The 17,309-nt window shown below is 35.7% G+C and overlaps 1 protein-coding gene across 1 annotated transcript in view; it reads right to left on the bottom strand.

Annotated features, from left to right (window-relative positions):
- Window positions 1-17,309, bottom strand: part of LOC145679576 (uncharacterized) — a 694,799-nt gene that overhangs the window by 66,321 nt on the left and 611,169 nt on the right. The window contains exon 10 of the mRNA XM_081750156.1: window positions 6,596-6,706. Coding sequence (XP_081606282.1) covers window positions 6,596-6,706 — 111 coding nt within the window. The remainder of the gene's footprint in view (window positions 1-6,595; window positions 6,707-17,309) is intronic.

The raw sequence follows: 17,309 nt of genomic DNA, 5'->3' as shown, positions 1-17,309 counted from the left end.
AACTTGTAACACGTATCGATGACCTCGAAAGGACTTCAAATTAAACAACTTTTATAACGTTATTTGAATGTACCTTCTATTGTCAATGTTGAATTGTATAAAAGAAAATTAATTATAAAAATTAAGATGAATATGAAAACAATATTGATATGAAAGTAAAATATGATATATGATTATATGAATTGTAATTGCATATACCAGGGTTATTCGAAAACTCAAATAACCAACATGTGATATCCAACGGTCCAGGATTTCTTTTTTTATTTTTAAACAAAAAGTCAGATTTTCGGGCGACATTATGTAACGGTATTGTAATTTTTATATAATAATTTGTATTTACGGGCAAAATGTGCTTTTAAAATATGCACAAGCTGTTCAAAAGGAAGAAGAAGAAAATATAAAGAAAAGTAGATGTAATTTCTTTTCTGTTATTATGATTGATACGAGGGTCTCTACGAAAGTTTTGAGATGTGAAATAATTTACATATTTAACCCTTACATTTAACTTCCTTATTAACCCTTACATTTTCTCAAAGTATTCACCATTACAGTGTACACACTTTTGCATCCTCGAAAACCACTATTGGAAGCAGTTTTGCCAGTCTTTTTCTTCAAGTGTTGAAAGTTCATTCTCGTATGCTACTACGGCTTCTTCAGGGCTGCAAAATCTCTTCCCACGCATGCGATTTTTGATCCTGGGGAACAGAAAAAAATCACACGGGGCCAGGTTAGGGCTATACGGCGGATGAGTCATAAGTTTGACCTCCGTAGATTCTAAAAACTGAATTGTGATGTTGGCCGTGTGTGCGGACGCGTTGTTACGATGAAGCAGGATCCCACGCAATCCAGTTTTTGGACGCCGTTCCTGAAGCTTCTTGAACACTTTTGTTAGGCAAACAGTGGTGTACCACTGAACAGTAACAGTCCTTTGTTCTTCAAGTGGAACAGTTGCAACATGGCCAGATTTTGAGGAGAAAGTTGCGACCATCTTCTTCCCCACACTTCGCGGTCGCTTCACTTTCGTGGGTGGATTTTCATCTGGAAAGATCCAAACTGTAGACTGGTGTTTATTTTCAGGGCCAAATTGATAGATCCAAGTCTCATCACCAGTAACAATGTCAGAGACGCGTCGAGAATTGCCTCCATCAAATCTTGAAAGAATTTCTTCACATAATTCCACACGCATGCGCTTCTGCTATTCAAAGTGTAAGGCACCCAACGAGATGAAACCTTCCTGAGCCGAAGATGATCATGAAGAATTTTTATTACTGCTGGAGATCCAATGTTCACTGTAGATTCAATGTCCTTGAAAGTTGTTTGAGGATTTTCTCGAATCATTTGTTCCACAGCGGCAATGTTTTCATCTGACACAGCTGTTGCCGGACGTCCAGCTCTCTCTTCATCTTTAAGCGATGTCCGGCCTCTTCTGAATTCACTAATCCACCGAAAAATTGTAGCACGGGAAGGAACAAGGTCCTCAAATGCCCCTGCAAACGGTCAAGGCTTTGTGTCTCGTTCAAACCACTTTTGAAATCGTAAAGGATCATGTCCGAAAATGTTCCCTTTCGAGCTTCATTCTAGACAGCCGAATACTGCTCACATCAACAAACAAGTGAAGGCGATACGGCCACGCCATTAAGCGAGGCGAATTGAAACTTGCTTTGCTTCTTCACTCTGTATACCACTACCGAACGCAATTGTTGGAATTTAAATACTGTGCCACAACAATGCATATCTCAAAACTTTCGTAGTGACCCTCGTATTCTATTGTGATAGTGATATGATATGTTTTCTAAGTCGTCATAGCAACGGAAAACATATAATATATACAGAATCCATCTTGAGATTTATACATGTACAATATTTAATGTTTAATTTATTACATAAAGCGTATAAATGTTTAATTTATTACGTACTACAATAAAAAAAGGTAATATCTAAATGAAGCGTTTAGATGGATTTTGATAAAATAGTAACACAGATGATATAAATATACGAACCGAGGGCTATGACGACATATAAAATATGAAAACAAGCATTAAGCTAATTACAAACTGGTGTTTTTCATAGTAATACACATTTAGTGGTCGTTATAGAACCACCTATGTTGACTGTCAGGTATCTGAAAGCATACCATAGCCGATGGTTTTCCATTCGGACTGATCCAGTCGTTGCTTTATTTTTGAACACAAACAATGTAATTTCTTGAAGAGGGTGGGATGCTCGTCCTTAGTCATAGCAGTTTTGCTTACTTTTTAACTGGGCCTAGCTCTTACTTGTGCATTGGGCTCAATGCTCCTTGACCAGTCCTTCCCTTGCAGATTTCTTCACGCTTAGAGTTCTTCCAGTTTTCTGTAGCAGCAACCAGAGTCTGCTGATTACTGACGCTCTGCCAATTACTAACTCATGTCAGCTTCAGAATTTCAACTTGAAGTGTGCTGATTAGTCAATATTTCCGAGCTGATGAGTTTCATCAGTGCAGAGGCCACGGTCCACAAGGACTCATTCCCATGATGGTTTGTGGGCATCCATGGATCTATTCTGGCTCATCGGCGTAATTTTGCCACTTTCAATCAACATTCAACTACTAAGAATCTGCAACAGTTTCGCATTCTTTTTGCCCGTACTAGATACTGGATTAAATCTTCGATGAGCCGAAGTTGGGAAGATTATGTAACGACTCTCTATATTCGCATTCCTATGGAAGAATTGGTGGAACGAGAATGTAGAGGAAACGGGAGTACCTGAGAAAACTCACGCACATGTTGTTGTCCATTACAAACATACTTTGCTGGGGATCGAACCAGAGACCTCTCGCATCACTTACGCACTCTACCACTGAGCCACCATGCCTCATCCTAAAAGTAGTACAGCAACTGCAATTAGAAATATTTCCAAGCGTGGGCACTTTTCATTGGTCGGATGTTCTTTGAGGAGGTCGGATGTAGTATTTTCTGAAGAGGAGTGCACCAATAACTACCAGCACATTTGAATTCAGTTGAAATTTTTAAATGCCTTTAGGCATCTGTAGTGTGAATGAGGAAATGCCCTGGAAATGCTAAGTGTCTGTTCTCGGTAAATTCTTTTCTTTCAACTTTTAGAAAATTGACAAACTATCGATTTTGCAAAGCTTCCCTTTGTTTTAAGCCCAAACGAAAACATGACAGCAGAAATTTTTGGAAAGAGTTGCTATTTTCACTGCTACTTTCTCACTTTAGGTACGGCAATATATATTTACAACGAAGGGGGATTGGTGCACGTGAACCTTTTCACCCCCTAAATCTGGTCCTGTATATGAGTCTTTCATATACGTTCTTTTAGCGTATATAGTATTATGGCTTGAATTGATCACAAATTTTACACACACACACACACACACACACATATATATATATATATATATATATATATATATATATATATATATATATATATATATATATATATATATATATATATATATATAAAGAGGCAAAACTCCAAGAAATATTTTTAGCGACTTTTTGTATCAACTTGTTGGCAACACTGCCTACGAAAAATGGACTCGTCGAAGGATAAATTTCAAAAAAATATATATTAAAATGAGAGAAAAAGAAATTTAAAAATTATGGTTGATTATAATTATTCAGATTATGATTGTTGATAGATATGATTAGTTATTCATTTAAATTCCATTCTGTTTAATCTGACCACTTTTGTGATTGCTTTTTTTTTTTACAAAAATGTAAGATTGTGAAAGAATGATAGATTTGCCTGCTTTAGTTTCACTGCTGGAGAAAGAAAAAAGCATGAATCGCGTAGAAGGGGGCGTGGTATATCACGCGACGAGGGTTTCGAGCCAGCGTAACACGGCGTGTTCGCTGACTAGTTCTCTGACCACCTGCCGGTGTATATCTTCCTTTCCTGTGTTGTACTTTTGGTTCGCTGTCGATGTGCTTCGCTTATTGTGTGTCTAAGCGGATAAATTGGGACAGCTTGGAAGTTAGTGCCAGTGAAATGAAAGGAGCATTTCTAATAAGTGCAGTATATCTCTTAAAGTTTTCTTCGTTATTAATGTCAAAGAGTGATATTAGTAATTAAAACCTAAATCAGCAATCTCTCCAAGTTTGAGACTGGAGCCGGACCGGGTGGCCTTTTCCGGGGGACAATTTAAATGACAGGAGTAGAGTGGCGTCTTATGTTCTCAGTTCTATATAATTTTGATTGCAACTATTTAATTGTATTAGTAGGCTCAACGGCTCGTGAAGTAGTGTCCGTGTTACAATTTTATGCGTAATTTTTTCATAATTGGAGAATTGCATTTGTGCAGTGGACGATTGGATGATTGTTTCGATTTTTCTTTTCCCAGCTTATTTCGATTTTTCTCGCATTTTTGTATTATTACTCCTCGATTAGCTTTGCTTCGATTTGCTTGATTCTTGGCATTAAGTTACCAAATTGTCACTTCCTAAGGTTTTGGAAAGTATAGACGTGAAGAGGTTATCATATTTGACAACATATAAGAAAGGTAAAATTAGAGACCTACAACCAAGGTGAGTGTGAATTACTTTTTAAAAATTAAAAAAGTAGTTGTGTAACGTTGCATATTTGTATTGTGAGGTTGTGATTTTGTCTTCCGCTTTGTTTGCGATAGGAAGTTACAATATTGCGTCTAGTTTTCTCTGTATTAATAATTAATCTACTCCCATATTTTGCGATTTAACTTTGAATGGAATTTTTTATTATAGAGAGAAAAATTGTTAAGAGTTAAATCTGATGAACCAATATTTCTGCCTGAATTTTTCTTGCAGCATAAATTTGGTTAAAGATTTACATTACGACGTATTTAAGGTTGAGAAATCGATGAACTATAAGGCAATTCTATTTTTCTTTTTCTCCAGCAGTCAAATGTGTGAATTGAGAATTGAGAATCATTTTTGTTAAATTAATTTCTTTTGATTATTTCAAGAAATCATGAAATTGAGCAGTTAAATGCTTAATAAATGCCAGTTTGGAATATTATTTAAGAATCGACAGTACCTTTATATACAGATTAGTTATACATGTTTAAGAGCAATTATTGATGGCTTAGATACTTGCAAATAGACTGAAATTTAAAAAAAAAATTGTTAATCTGAGTAATTTCAAGTTTTAATTTTTCCATGTATGGTTTTTGTTTGACTATAGAGCATTCAGAGTTTAGTTTGAAATTATTAACAAGTATTCTTCACGATTTGCCGTGCAGAAATAATTACACTTTATTCGAAGTTTAGAATTTAATTAACATTGATTGAAAGATTTTGTCGAAATTTGCTTAATTAATGATTTATTTAAATATTATAATTATTAGACTTGATATTACATATATGTTTTGGATATTTCCATTATTGGACCATTTCACAACTTAAAAATTTAACCTTTATGCGTCTTTCTAATTATTATGTCTGTTGTTCATTTCGTGTATATACATTATTCTTACGTAATAGCGCATATACACGACCACTCGCTTGTTTGAATAAAATTGTTCATAAAAAAATTAAATTTTGTGTTTGCTTTGTATATGTATATGTTTTTCCTTATTTATCTATTTATTTGTTAAGGAATATTGGATCATGTGGTCAGCTTTTCGATCAATACGGGATGAGGAGGATCTTATCTGCCATTCCTTGTCTGAGGGAGTTCAAATCGAGCTTTATTATTTATCTCATTATTATTATTATTATTATTATTATTATTATTATTATTATTATTATTATTATTATTTGTAAATTTTGAAAGCTCTCGATTTGGATTCAAGTTGGGGAGACTAGGTGGAGGTGGACGTTACAGCTGGTATTAGTCTACATAAATAAAACTTCAAACTACAAAATTACTTTCATTACTTTTTGATCTAGCATCTATTGGTGAAGCAATGCATCTACAACACGACTTACTTCCCGCCCAAATTCACAGCACAAATGACACAGAAAAATATCTTTAATACTATGTTTACTGCAACATGGATTTAAAAGGATAGTTTCTTCCTTGTATTCCTTCAAAGTAGATTTCATATCCTCAGGGGTCAATTTAGCATACGCTCTAGTACGCATTCATCTAAGTGACCCTTTCCAATTTTTCCTGATGTTAAAACAAAGAGAGAAAACACATTTATCACCCCAGTGCTCTAAATCACACCAGAGCAATTCGGGCATTTTCGTTTTCGTTATGGGACTGGGATACTTTGAAAAAAAAAACCCTATCATTTTAAGTTCAAGTTCCTAGTAATATGCTTAGTCTACTAGTAAACAATACACAAACATGGTAGGTAATCCAAATGTAAAATAAGGATATCACATTTTCTAAATAACCTTGTGAAGTACTTAAAGAGATAGTACTTCTAACAAATTAATGAATGTACTATGATCGTAGGTTCCCGAAATTGACGATAAATGATATATACGTCCCGTAAGTTAGAACGCTAGTAGCGCGATTCAACCCTAGTTTCAGTTCCAATTCTAATCCTTAACCAAGTGCGCCTAAAACTAGATAACTAATTATAAACTATACTTACTGTAGAGTGTCAAACAATTAGTAAACTACAACTATTTTCTTTAATACAAAGAATTGTAAAAATTACCTTTGCTCTTATTTTAGAAAGTATACATGTAATGTCCTTTTCTTCCTCTGTAGCTGTTGGCTGATACTGATATTTGTTAAGTTTAATTTTGTGTTCCAGAGTCTTCTCGTACTGTAAAGAGAATAAAAGAAGGAGCACAGTCTAGTAATATGCGGTGTATGACAATTGAAGCACTGACTTTCAAAAGATCTTCATTTTTTTTATTGGAATTTAGTTTTAAATTTAGCTGCAATGTATACACTTGCAACCTAAACTTCATGTGAAATTTATATCATAAATGCACAGCATCAGAATCAGTAGGCAATGAATCTTGAGAGGCTTCAAGTGCATGGCATCCCTAAGTATATTTCTTCTTCCATTACGAAATAAAGAAAAAATAAAACAAGAACTAATGTAAGTTTAACAGATTTTTCTCCGGATCGCTGGATGTGTATTTTTGTTAGAAATAAATTATTTATTTATAATAGTGTTTGACGTAAGTGTTAAAATATCTTTTTTATTTCTTGATAATGTGTCATTATAGGTATTAAAGATATGTATCATTATAGATTTTGAATACTTGGTATTTGTGTTGTTCGGGTGTTACAGATAATATATATAAACGAGTGATTTTTTTAAAAACTCCACCGATCAGAAGCTGTATCTGGTAGAAGTGATGCTTTTCAATATATTTAACGACCAACAATTATGCACTTAATATTATCTGACAACCTGCCATTTTGTTTAGTAGGACTTATAAACCCAATGCCAGTGCCTATCATTCAACGGGGATTCCATCCTCCAGTTAAAAGCTTATTTGGTTCCGATTTCACCTTAAACTGTAGGTCCACGTCTTCATGACCTCGATGCTGAAAGGAAGTTAAACTTGGATTAACTAAGCAACCACTTATTAATCAGCGCTTTAAATCAATCCATTGTCTCAGTCAATCCGCGATCGCTCTGGAATTTCCTGTTATTTTTGGTATTCTCGTTAAGGATCTTTGCTTTTACAGATATATTTTTTTCTTATAACATATTATATATATATATATAATACAATAACATATATATTATCAAATGTAGGTATATATTTTTTTATAATACGAAGTGATTCTTCAACATTGAAACCATACATCTACTGCTTTCTGTTAACAAATACAGTTACAGTATGATTTATGTTTCGTAATTCTTGGTCTATCTTCAGGAATTAGACGCTTTTAAAAGTTTGCTGTATGCGAGAACAATTTACAATGCTACTCACCTGGATTTGGATTTGTGGTCAGTCACCTGGGGGCCACCTATTTTCAGAAATACAATGGCAAAAAATAGGTTCAAAGAAATTATGAAATATCTATGTATCGACCTGCGTTCAACCAGATCTGAAAGACTCCAAAAAGATAAATTTGCTTCGCATCTTCAGTGTGGAAAGAATTTATCGAAAATTGTTGTGCGTGTGAGACCTGGTGAAAATCTCACTGCCGATTAACAGCTTCTTCCCTGTAAAGTACGTTGCAGATTCATTCAGTGCATGGGTAACAAACCTGATAAATTCGGAATTAAATTCTGGCTTCTGGTAGATGTCGACTCGAAATACATTTGTAATGGATTTCCATACCTTGGTAAAGATGGACATCGATCGGACAATGAACCTTTGGTAGAGCATGTTGTCATGAAACACGTGGAACCATACGTAAACAAAGGACATAATGTGACGACAGACAATTTTTTCACCAGTCTAAATTTAAGTAAAAGGCTAAAAGCAAAACAAGTACAGTCAATCGAGTAAGAAGAAAATTTCCGGACACTACCAAAATGCCAAAAATAGATCTTTACAGCACAATTGTACTAAAAACAGCGAGCGACACTACGGTAACTATTTACCAGGGAAAGAAAAACAAGAATGTTTTAGTTCTTAGTACTCTTCACAGCAGTGTTGAAGTAACCGGAGGGGATAAGAAGAAACCAGGAACAACCCATTTCTACCATCAGACCAAGTGCGGTGTTGATGTAGTTGATCAAATGTCTGGAAGTATTCAGTTCGAGCAGCGTGTCGTCGTTGGCCCGTGTACGTCTTTTCCAATGTCCTCGATCTAGTCAGATCAATGCTTGGATCATTTTCAAGAAGGTAACAGGGAAAAATATTTCAAGGTACCAGTTTTTATTGCAGCTGATAGAGGCTCTAAAATCGGACTATGTGAAATCTAAAGAACTAAAGCAAATAGGTATACATATTCCATCAACTTCAGCAGTCAATCGTAAGCGAAGTCAGTGTCAAGTACTTTCGAAGTGCAACCGAAACAAAACTTCGGAAACGTGTAGTGTTCGTAAAAAATCTGTGTGTGGTAAGTGCTCTGTAAAGGTAATCAAAAACCATCACATGCAATGTGTGCGCTGCAAAAGATTAGTAATCAGTGACTGTAAAATATTTTCGAAATGAATATGTTTACTGCGCGAGCATGTTTTTGTGATTGGTAAGCATATATATTTTTTCCTGGTTTACTTGTTATTTTCTTATCTCATTGTCCTCAAAATTGTGATTAAGAATACACGAAATGTGGCATTTACTGAAAACAATAACATATATCTGAAAGTAATGCTTTTTTTTTTTTACTTATTTTCATCTTACTCTGTGTAAAAATATAGATGTTTCGTTGGCGAAACAAGTTCGTAGTTTCATTTCTTACATTGTCCTCTTTATTCTTCCCATCAAGAACCCAGAAATGACTTTTTTTCAATATTTTATGTTGATTTCTTATAAAAATTACACTATATTTTACATGAACAGAAATTTATCACGTCTTTTCTCCGTTACATGGCTTCCAAAAGCCATAATGTCAAATTGACCACTCCTGGTCTTCCCAGGTAGATCAAAAGCTTGGTCTTCCGAGTGCTAGACAGGTTAAGAAAAGGGGAAGGGGCTAAGGGGGTATTTTTTTCCGGACTGTAATTTACTGCAACCTCTGAGCGAGTTAGTAGATTATTTATTGAAAATGGAGAGGCAAGTTTTTACTTTAACTGGCAATGAACTCAGAGAATTACCGTTTTATTTGGCAGAAAGAAACGAAATTCAACCATTCCCTTTCAGAAAACAAGAAAAATGCTGAAATTTACTGGTTAAGATTACTTATAAACCGTCACCCTGAAATAACACTTTGTAAACCAGAATCTACATCGGGAACTCGTGCGATGGGGTTCAACAAGGTAGCTGTTTCCAAGTTTTTTTGAGCGTTTGACTGGAGTCACTGATAAACATAATCTTTCTGTAGAAAATATTTATAACGTAAATCAACCCGGAATAACCGTGAATCCTGAAGGATATACAAGGGTTCTTGCAGGAAAAGGAAAATGTCAAGTTGAAGCTGTAACTTCAGCAGAGAGAGGAGAAACGGTTATGGCAGTAATATGTTGTTCAGCTGCTGGAACTTATATGCCACGTAGGGCAAGGATGCAGCAGAAATTTGGATGGGCCTTTCACCTGGATCACGGACAGAAGTTAGTAATATTGAATAGATCACAAAGTAACTTTTCCAAACGTTCGGTTCAAGAAGTTCCTAACGTTTTCAGGAGTCTACAAGTAAACAAGTTCTTCTTCTGAATAGTCATAGAACTCACACTAAAAACTTGGATTTAATTGACATTGTGACGGAAAATGGAGTAGTTTTGCTTATGAGACCACACAGCAAATTCTATGAAGATGAGGTTCTAAAATGGATTGCAACCAATTACCCTAAAGTTGTTACGCTCCAAGTCATCTCTTAACTCTTTGTCCCTGCAATTTTGCGAACGATGTAAATGCTGAACGGAATAAACGCCGTCAAAGAAACTGGAATTTGGTCTTTGGACATGAACGTGTTCACAAATGAAGACTCTACCTACAGATGCAACAGACTTAAGAATAAACGTCACTGTGTCACTAGGAAATGAAAATTCTACAGCAAAAACTTCAAACCATGTCCACTTAGCTTACAGTCGAATATATCTGAATCTTTGATTGAAGTAGAAATTCCCGGATGCTCTTACAAAGAATGGAATCCATCAAATGAAGTTTTCCTTCTTTCGCCTCATAGCACAATAGCTATTCCAAAAAATTAAGCAAATGACAAAACGTACAAAACGTAAAAGGGATGAAATAGTCATATTAACTACGTCTCCACACAAAAAGGAACTTCAGTTAGCTCAAACAAATCCAAACAGTCAAAGGTATACAGAATAAACTTATCATAGTGCAACCGACTTAAACAAAGATCTACCAAAGAATGGCCGAAAAAAGGGACTAGTTGAAGGGTAATCAAACTCGTCCGCTGAAAAAGACGATGACACAGAGTGCCTTCATTGTAGGATCCTTTTCTCCATATCTAATGAGGGCTAGATTTCTTGCACGAAATGTCATCAGTGGGCTTACAATTCGTGTGTCAGAGTTGATAACGATGACGACGAAATTGAATATTATTGTAAACCCTGTTAGAAAAAAGCATTTGTCTACCAATCTTTCGCATCTCTCTCATACTTAATAGTTGTACTGTATAATTGTTTTTGATCTCCTCGTGTATATATATTTATCTATAAGGTTCGAATGTTCAGTTTTGTTTAAGTTTTTCATGCTCAATTTCAAAGTTTAAGTTGATTTGATATAAGGAAATATTAAAAATTAAGCGACAATGAGTCAATGCATATCTGAATAAACCTTGTAAGATTCCCAATGGTCACAAATGGTTTCTTTTTCTTAAGTGTCTTCACTACAGCGAAATTAGACTACCGCTAATTTTAGAGTTTTTCTGTAATATCTTCAAAACAAATAAAAATATTCGAAAAGCAGAAACCTAGTGAACTAGACAATACGATTTTGTATGTGATACCGTTATCACAACTCATCTATCTGCTTTCGATTTGCAACTGTAGATAGATTTTAGCACTTTCTTGCGGGTTCTGTAAATATCGTCATTCCAAAAGCAGATAAGTGAATTGTGGTAAAGACAAAATCGTATTGTCTAGTTCACCATTTTTCTGCTTTTCGGATATTTTTATTTGTTTTGAAGATATTACAGAAAGACTAAAATTAGCAGTAGTTTAATTTCGCTGTAGTGATGACCCTTAATAATGCCTAATTCAGGCAAAATCGTATTGCCTACTTCACTATTTTTCTGCTTTTCGAAAATTTTTATTTGTTTTGAAGATATTACAGAAAAACTCTACAATTAGCAATAGTTTAATTTTTCTGTAGTGAAGACCCTTAATAATGCCTAATTCAGAATATAGCCTGTCAGCATTTTTAAAACAAAAGAAGTACTGATCCTTTGTTACATTTGATTATCGAGTCTATTAAATATTTCATGAAGTTCCATTTGTTTTGTATAATAACTTAGTAATAATATATATTGTATTATAATAATAAGAGTACATTGGTACCAGGTATATTAGATGTAATATTGTACATGACAGTATGGCGTAGGGACATAATGAGTTAGACTGAAATCCAATGTCCCGAGATATAATAGGGATAAGAGCCGTTTTTGGAATAAGCTAAGAAAAAATGATCAAAACAATATTTTTGGAAAAAAAATGCTGGTGAAATATTACACTAAATGTTCAACACGTCTGCCGCAAAAAATTACTACAATTGAGCTATGGGTTAACAATTTATAAAAACAAATGTCTTAGCTTCCCCATTATATTCCTCGGTTCCCTACACGGTAACTATAGAAAGGCACACTTGGCATTTCAGAGTTTGCAGAATCTTAATCATGGGATAATTTCATATTGAGATTTTTTTAGTGCGCCAAAATTATATTAAATCCAAGTTACCAGAAACTGTAGTTGAAGTAGCTTGATTCAAAAGTAAGACTTTAGATGAACTGGTTACCACAGAATAATTTATTCTTATCTTTAGGCTACCCATGCTTCCAGAATTTGTGAAGACTAGACACTTTCGTCGTTGAGTTGAGTTGATTTAGAGTTTAACGTCCCTTTCAGCAGCGTGGTTATATAAGACGGGACCTACTGATTAACGTGGAATCTGAACCACGTAAGCTCCCGCCGGGAATCTAACCAGGGTCTCCCACACCAAAGGCACGTACGCTAACCGCTTGGCCACGAAAGAGCTCTTAAGACGAATTGAATTCAAATTATGCCCAAATTTTGTATATTCATAAAAACTACATACAAGAATACATATTCATAAAAATACATGGGGCCCACATGAGCATTGAGTGGGCCCGGGCTTCCCGGTCTCCCCAGGATAGGCGCCCTAGAGTGCAACTTATCTTTTCGTCAGTGCTAGATGTTCGGTCGATACGCAGCACATCCTGAGGACACGCGCCGATGGTACATTGGAAGTTACGAGGTTCTGATCGCAGATACATTTGTGTTCCTGTCTGTTTGCTGTAGTTTGTACTCTCCCAGGCTGGATTGTTAACTCCATCAGGGCTTGACTTTCGGTTGTCGTCATATGCTAAAGAATGCATAACTATCCAGGAACGTTGGTAATTGTTTGGAATGTTGCTAGAACAGTACCAGATCATAATGTATATGAAACGGGCGGTTCGAAAAGTGACGATTTTGTAGTATGATCCTTTGTCATGTACAAGCTACAAGTACAACTTAGAATATAGTTTTCATCGTTTGTCTTCAGTAGAGAACTGCTGAACTAACAACATTTAGATACTTCCTCGACTATGCGTTTAATCTTTCGCTACTTCGTATCCTTACGTTATTACAAGCTTGCAGAATGTCTTTGTTAAACATTTCTCATGTAAGATATTCTTGTGAGCATCCTTAGCATCAGCTATACTAACAGAGGTGTGTCGTTGTTGTCTGCTGGATTGCAGAACATCTTCGTTCGAGAAATGAGCATGTTGACTTAGAAGCCAAAAATGCGAAATTTGCAAATCTTACACTGTAGAATTCTTTGTCTTAGTTGGTCTCCGTAGCTCTTTAGTTAACGGATATTCTCTCACTGGCAAGCCGATTAGAACCTAGCCAGTGAAAATAAACTCCACTTCGTAAAATTTACCTTGGACAATTGGCAGACGTTACCACACATTAGTAGCCGAAGTGAAGTGATATTGCGCACTTGTGTATCGGACTTGCATGTCTCGCATTCGTACTTAGTCCACAGTCAATTGTCTATTGTGAAGATTGTATCATGTATCTGGTTATTCGGCCTATTCTTTTAGAATATAGGGAAAGCTCAGACCTGAGAGAACGTTTGAGATTATCTAACAATATTGGTCATAGTTTTGGGAAATATCTAATTTATAAAGATCGTATTCTCAGAATTATTAAGATTAAAATACGTAACATTCTCTGAGGGTTTTCTTTCTAGCATCCATTTGTCTTGTATTATTATTATTATTATTATTATTATTATTATTATTATTATTATTATTATTATTATTATTATTATTAATAATCCTGTTGTTTGGTTTTAGATTTTTATTATTTAATCTTTTAGATTTTGACAGCCTCTGTCTTAATGACTTTTATAGACTTTTGTTTTATCTTGTCATCTCCTGGAGCTTATATTCGATTTATTCTTTTCGAGTTTTCAGTTTTATTTGTTTTCACGGTACATGCAGAATGAAGCTGTCAATGGCCTTATCATGCCGGAGTTAAATAGCCTCAGTGTTGAGTCTCAATTAAATCATAATCAATCAATCAAGGGCAGTGGTCGAAGTGAGACGGTATGCGGTGGTATGTCATACCAACCCTCTGTTTTCAGTAATGAGGACATACCGTCTCTGATTTTTCAATGATCAAGACAATATTTAAATAGCCGGTATGTTCAGTCAAAATCATAATAAAACACCGCATCTGCACTTTTTCCACTTCGAACACTGATCAAGGGGCAAAATAGACCTTTCTGTTCAGAAACTATATTATATTAATATTAAATTTATAATCTTTCTCTCAACCATTTCTTAGACTAAGTCACTTGCAGTTATCAGGAAAGCATATATCTATGAATGCGGTGAACTCGGGTTCGATTCCTGGTAGGAAGTCATGTAGTCGGATCCCACATTAAGCTGTGGTTACACGCCTCATACAGCCTAGGTACTGAACGGTACGCTTAATTTTAAGTCACGCAATAAACTATACGTGTAATATACATTTTCGGATTATTTCGAAAAGTCTCACCTCAAGGAATAACATATTATAGGATATTTATTATGCAACACAAAAAACTGAATCGTTTTCGCCATGATCAACTCTAAAATTAGTTTAAGTTGTTTGTCTGGGGAAAATCTAAAAGAGTCAGTTTACTTTTAGAGTAAGTCCTTTTTCTCAAAAACATTCAGAGTAATTTGCTTATAGTTCATAAATGAATCTTTAATTAATAATTTAAAACATAGCACAATATTTTTGGTGTGAAAAGTTCACAAGAGCTATTGTACTCCTAATTTTTTTCCGGTCAAATCTCTCAAAAACTCTTTAGTATTTAATTACACTATGTAACACACATTTTGTCATTGAAGTCAAATTGTTATTTTCTGTTAGCTAGTGTTGAAAGAAGACAGAAATGCTATATTATCTTGAATAAACTTTGCTTTTGTGACGTATAGGACGAAATATGTGCTTAAATTTACCTCTATGAAATATATAGTTTCTGAGGTATTTTAAGTTCGTTTTCAGATTACTTCCGCATCCCCTCTGGCAAACAGTGCGCGGCTCCCGTACGGTGTCTTATGCTGCAATACCACGAATTTGGAGGGAAACTGATCACAGTACCAACTGATGTTTCTGCACAGTGCCTATTGAAATGACGAAGTGGTAAAAATGCACCTAAATTCGTATATCTCGATATTCTTTCGTCGATGACCCCAGTTCCTCACAGCCTCTAGTATTCTGTTTTGTCTCCCTCCTCCTTTGGTAACCGAATAGCTCTCAAGAACATGACTCGTCAGGGACTGATGATAAAGATGAGAGATGTGGACTACATGTGTGATTTTCGGTCAGCAGAAAAGTACTATCCAAATCAGGAAGGACTTAACGATTTGATCAGAGATCTCGTTCTCACTAAAACCACTGGTGAGCTTTAAACTTCAAGACTGAAACAGATTAATTTACTAGATGAGTCCGTAAATGTATCGCTTCAGAGGTCATGTAACGAGCCTTTTTCGCGTTTTTTCACGATAAAAGATGGGCTGCACTTCTGTAACAATGTCATCGAGTTGTTCGAATCAATTTGTATCCTCTGTAACCCTCATAAGTGGCGGCTTTTCATTGATAGTTCCCCTAATAGTTTGAAAGCAGTGCTTCTCCAAAGAAAAAAGTATCCGTTTCTTCCGGTGCTCACTCTGTACATCTGAAGGAGGAATACAATAGTGGGAATATCCTATTGCAGGTAATGTGTTATGAAAAATATCAATGGGAGATTATAGGGGCTTTACAGTTGTCGCAATCCTAATGGTGTTCAAGGTGGTTTTACAAAGTTCCCATACTACCTTTGTCTCTGGGATAGTAGACGCTGGTGCGCATTATTATAAGAAGGATTGGCCACTAAGGACAGAGTTTTTGGTTTGAGAGTGCGTGAAATTTGAGCCACTGGTAAACCCTCGATAGGAACTAATGCCCCAATGCATATCAAGTTAAGATTAATAAAACTCTTAAAACTCTTAGTAAGGAGTCCACAGCATTCACATATTGAAAAGGCATGTTCCCCCAACTGTTAAATGGAAAGATAGCAGCCGGAGTTTTCACAGGCCAACAAGTAAAAAGGATTGTTCAGTGTGAAATATTTCCTCAGCTACTCACAGAAATTGAAAGGGATGCTTGGATAAGTTGTCTTTCAGTGATTCAAGTATTTCTTGGCAACCATAAAGCAGAAAATTATACGGAGCTGATAGAGCGGGTACTGGTTTACCTGTTTTACCGAGGTAGAGCGAAGTAATCGACAAGAAGATGACGAATAGATAAATGGTCTCCACAAAAAAACACATTCTGGAACTGCAACTCCACGTAAAGATATGCATGCGTCAAATGACTGTGTCCAATACACAGTCGAGTTAAAAGTATTTGTTTTCGACGAGACTGTCGGGAACTAGAGATCCAGACTCCTAACGGGTGTTTAATGGTATGCAATTTGTTGTCATGTGCGAGATTACATTCCGACTGCCACTGTTGTAAAAGACTAGATGTGAACACTGAGTAAAGGTCAGTGCAACGGACGGACATTACGAGCGCAACACCTTGAAGAGCTGCATCTTTTGCCACAGAATCCGCCTGCTCATTACCAGGAATGCCAATATGGCTAGATATCCAACAAAAGTGAACAATTGAGCCGGTGTCACAGGGATTTTTTACCCCTGGGAATCTTTACCCCTTTGTCGGTTTCTGGTAATTTCAAAGGAAAAGTGAGAAGTCACATTAAAAATTCATATAGTAGTAGTCCCCGACGTATATTGCGCCGAGTCAGCAAAATTTTTTGTGACGTCATAGGTCAAAGGTCAATGACCTTGGCCAGGGGTCAATGACCTAGGGGTACCTAGGACCACCCCCTCTAAATTTTAGCAGGGGTACCATGCCCCACCCCCTAAATTTTGGCAGGGGTACATAGGACCACCCCCCTTAAATTTTGGAAATTGCCAAATCTAAAAATTTGGTATGGTAGGGTAGGACCATAGTATGTACCTCTATCAGTATTGGGTGTCTATGTCGTTCCCTTTCATGGGTAAAAAATTGCCAAAAATTCAAATTTCGGGGGTTTTTGACCTAATTTATCCCCTTGGATGAGGTGTTA

The sequence above is a fragment of the Thermobia domestica genome, chromosome 1 (assembly GCF_964235325.1).
Source record: "Thermobia domestica chromosome 1, izTheDome1.hap1.1, whole genome shotgun sequence".
In the NCBI taxonomy this organism is placed as follows: domain Eukaryota; kingdom Metazoa; phylum Arthropoda; class Insecta; order Zygentoma; family Lepismatidae; genus Thermobia; species Thermobia domestica.
The sequence above is the reverse complement of the archived record's forward strand: the minus strand, read 5'-3'. Positions and strand labels throughout refer to the sequence as shown.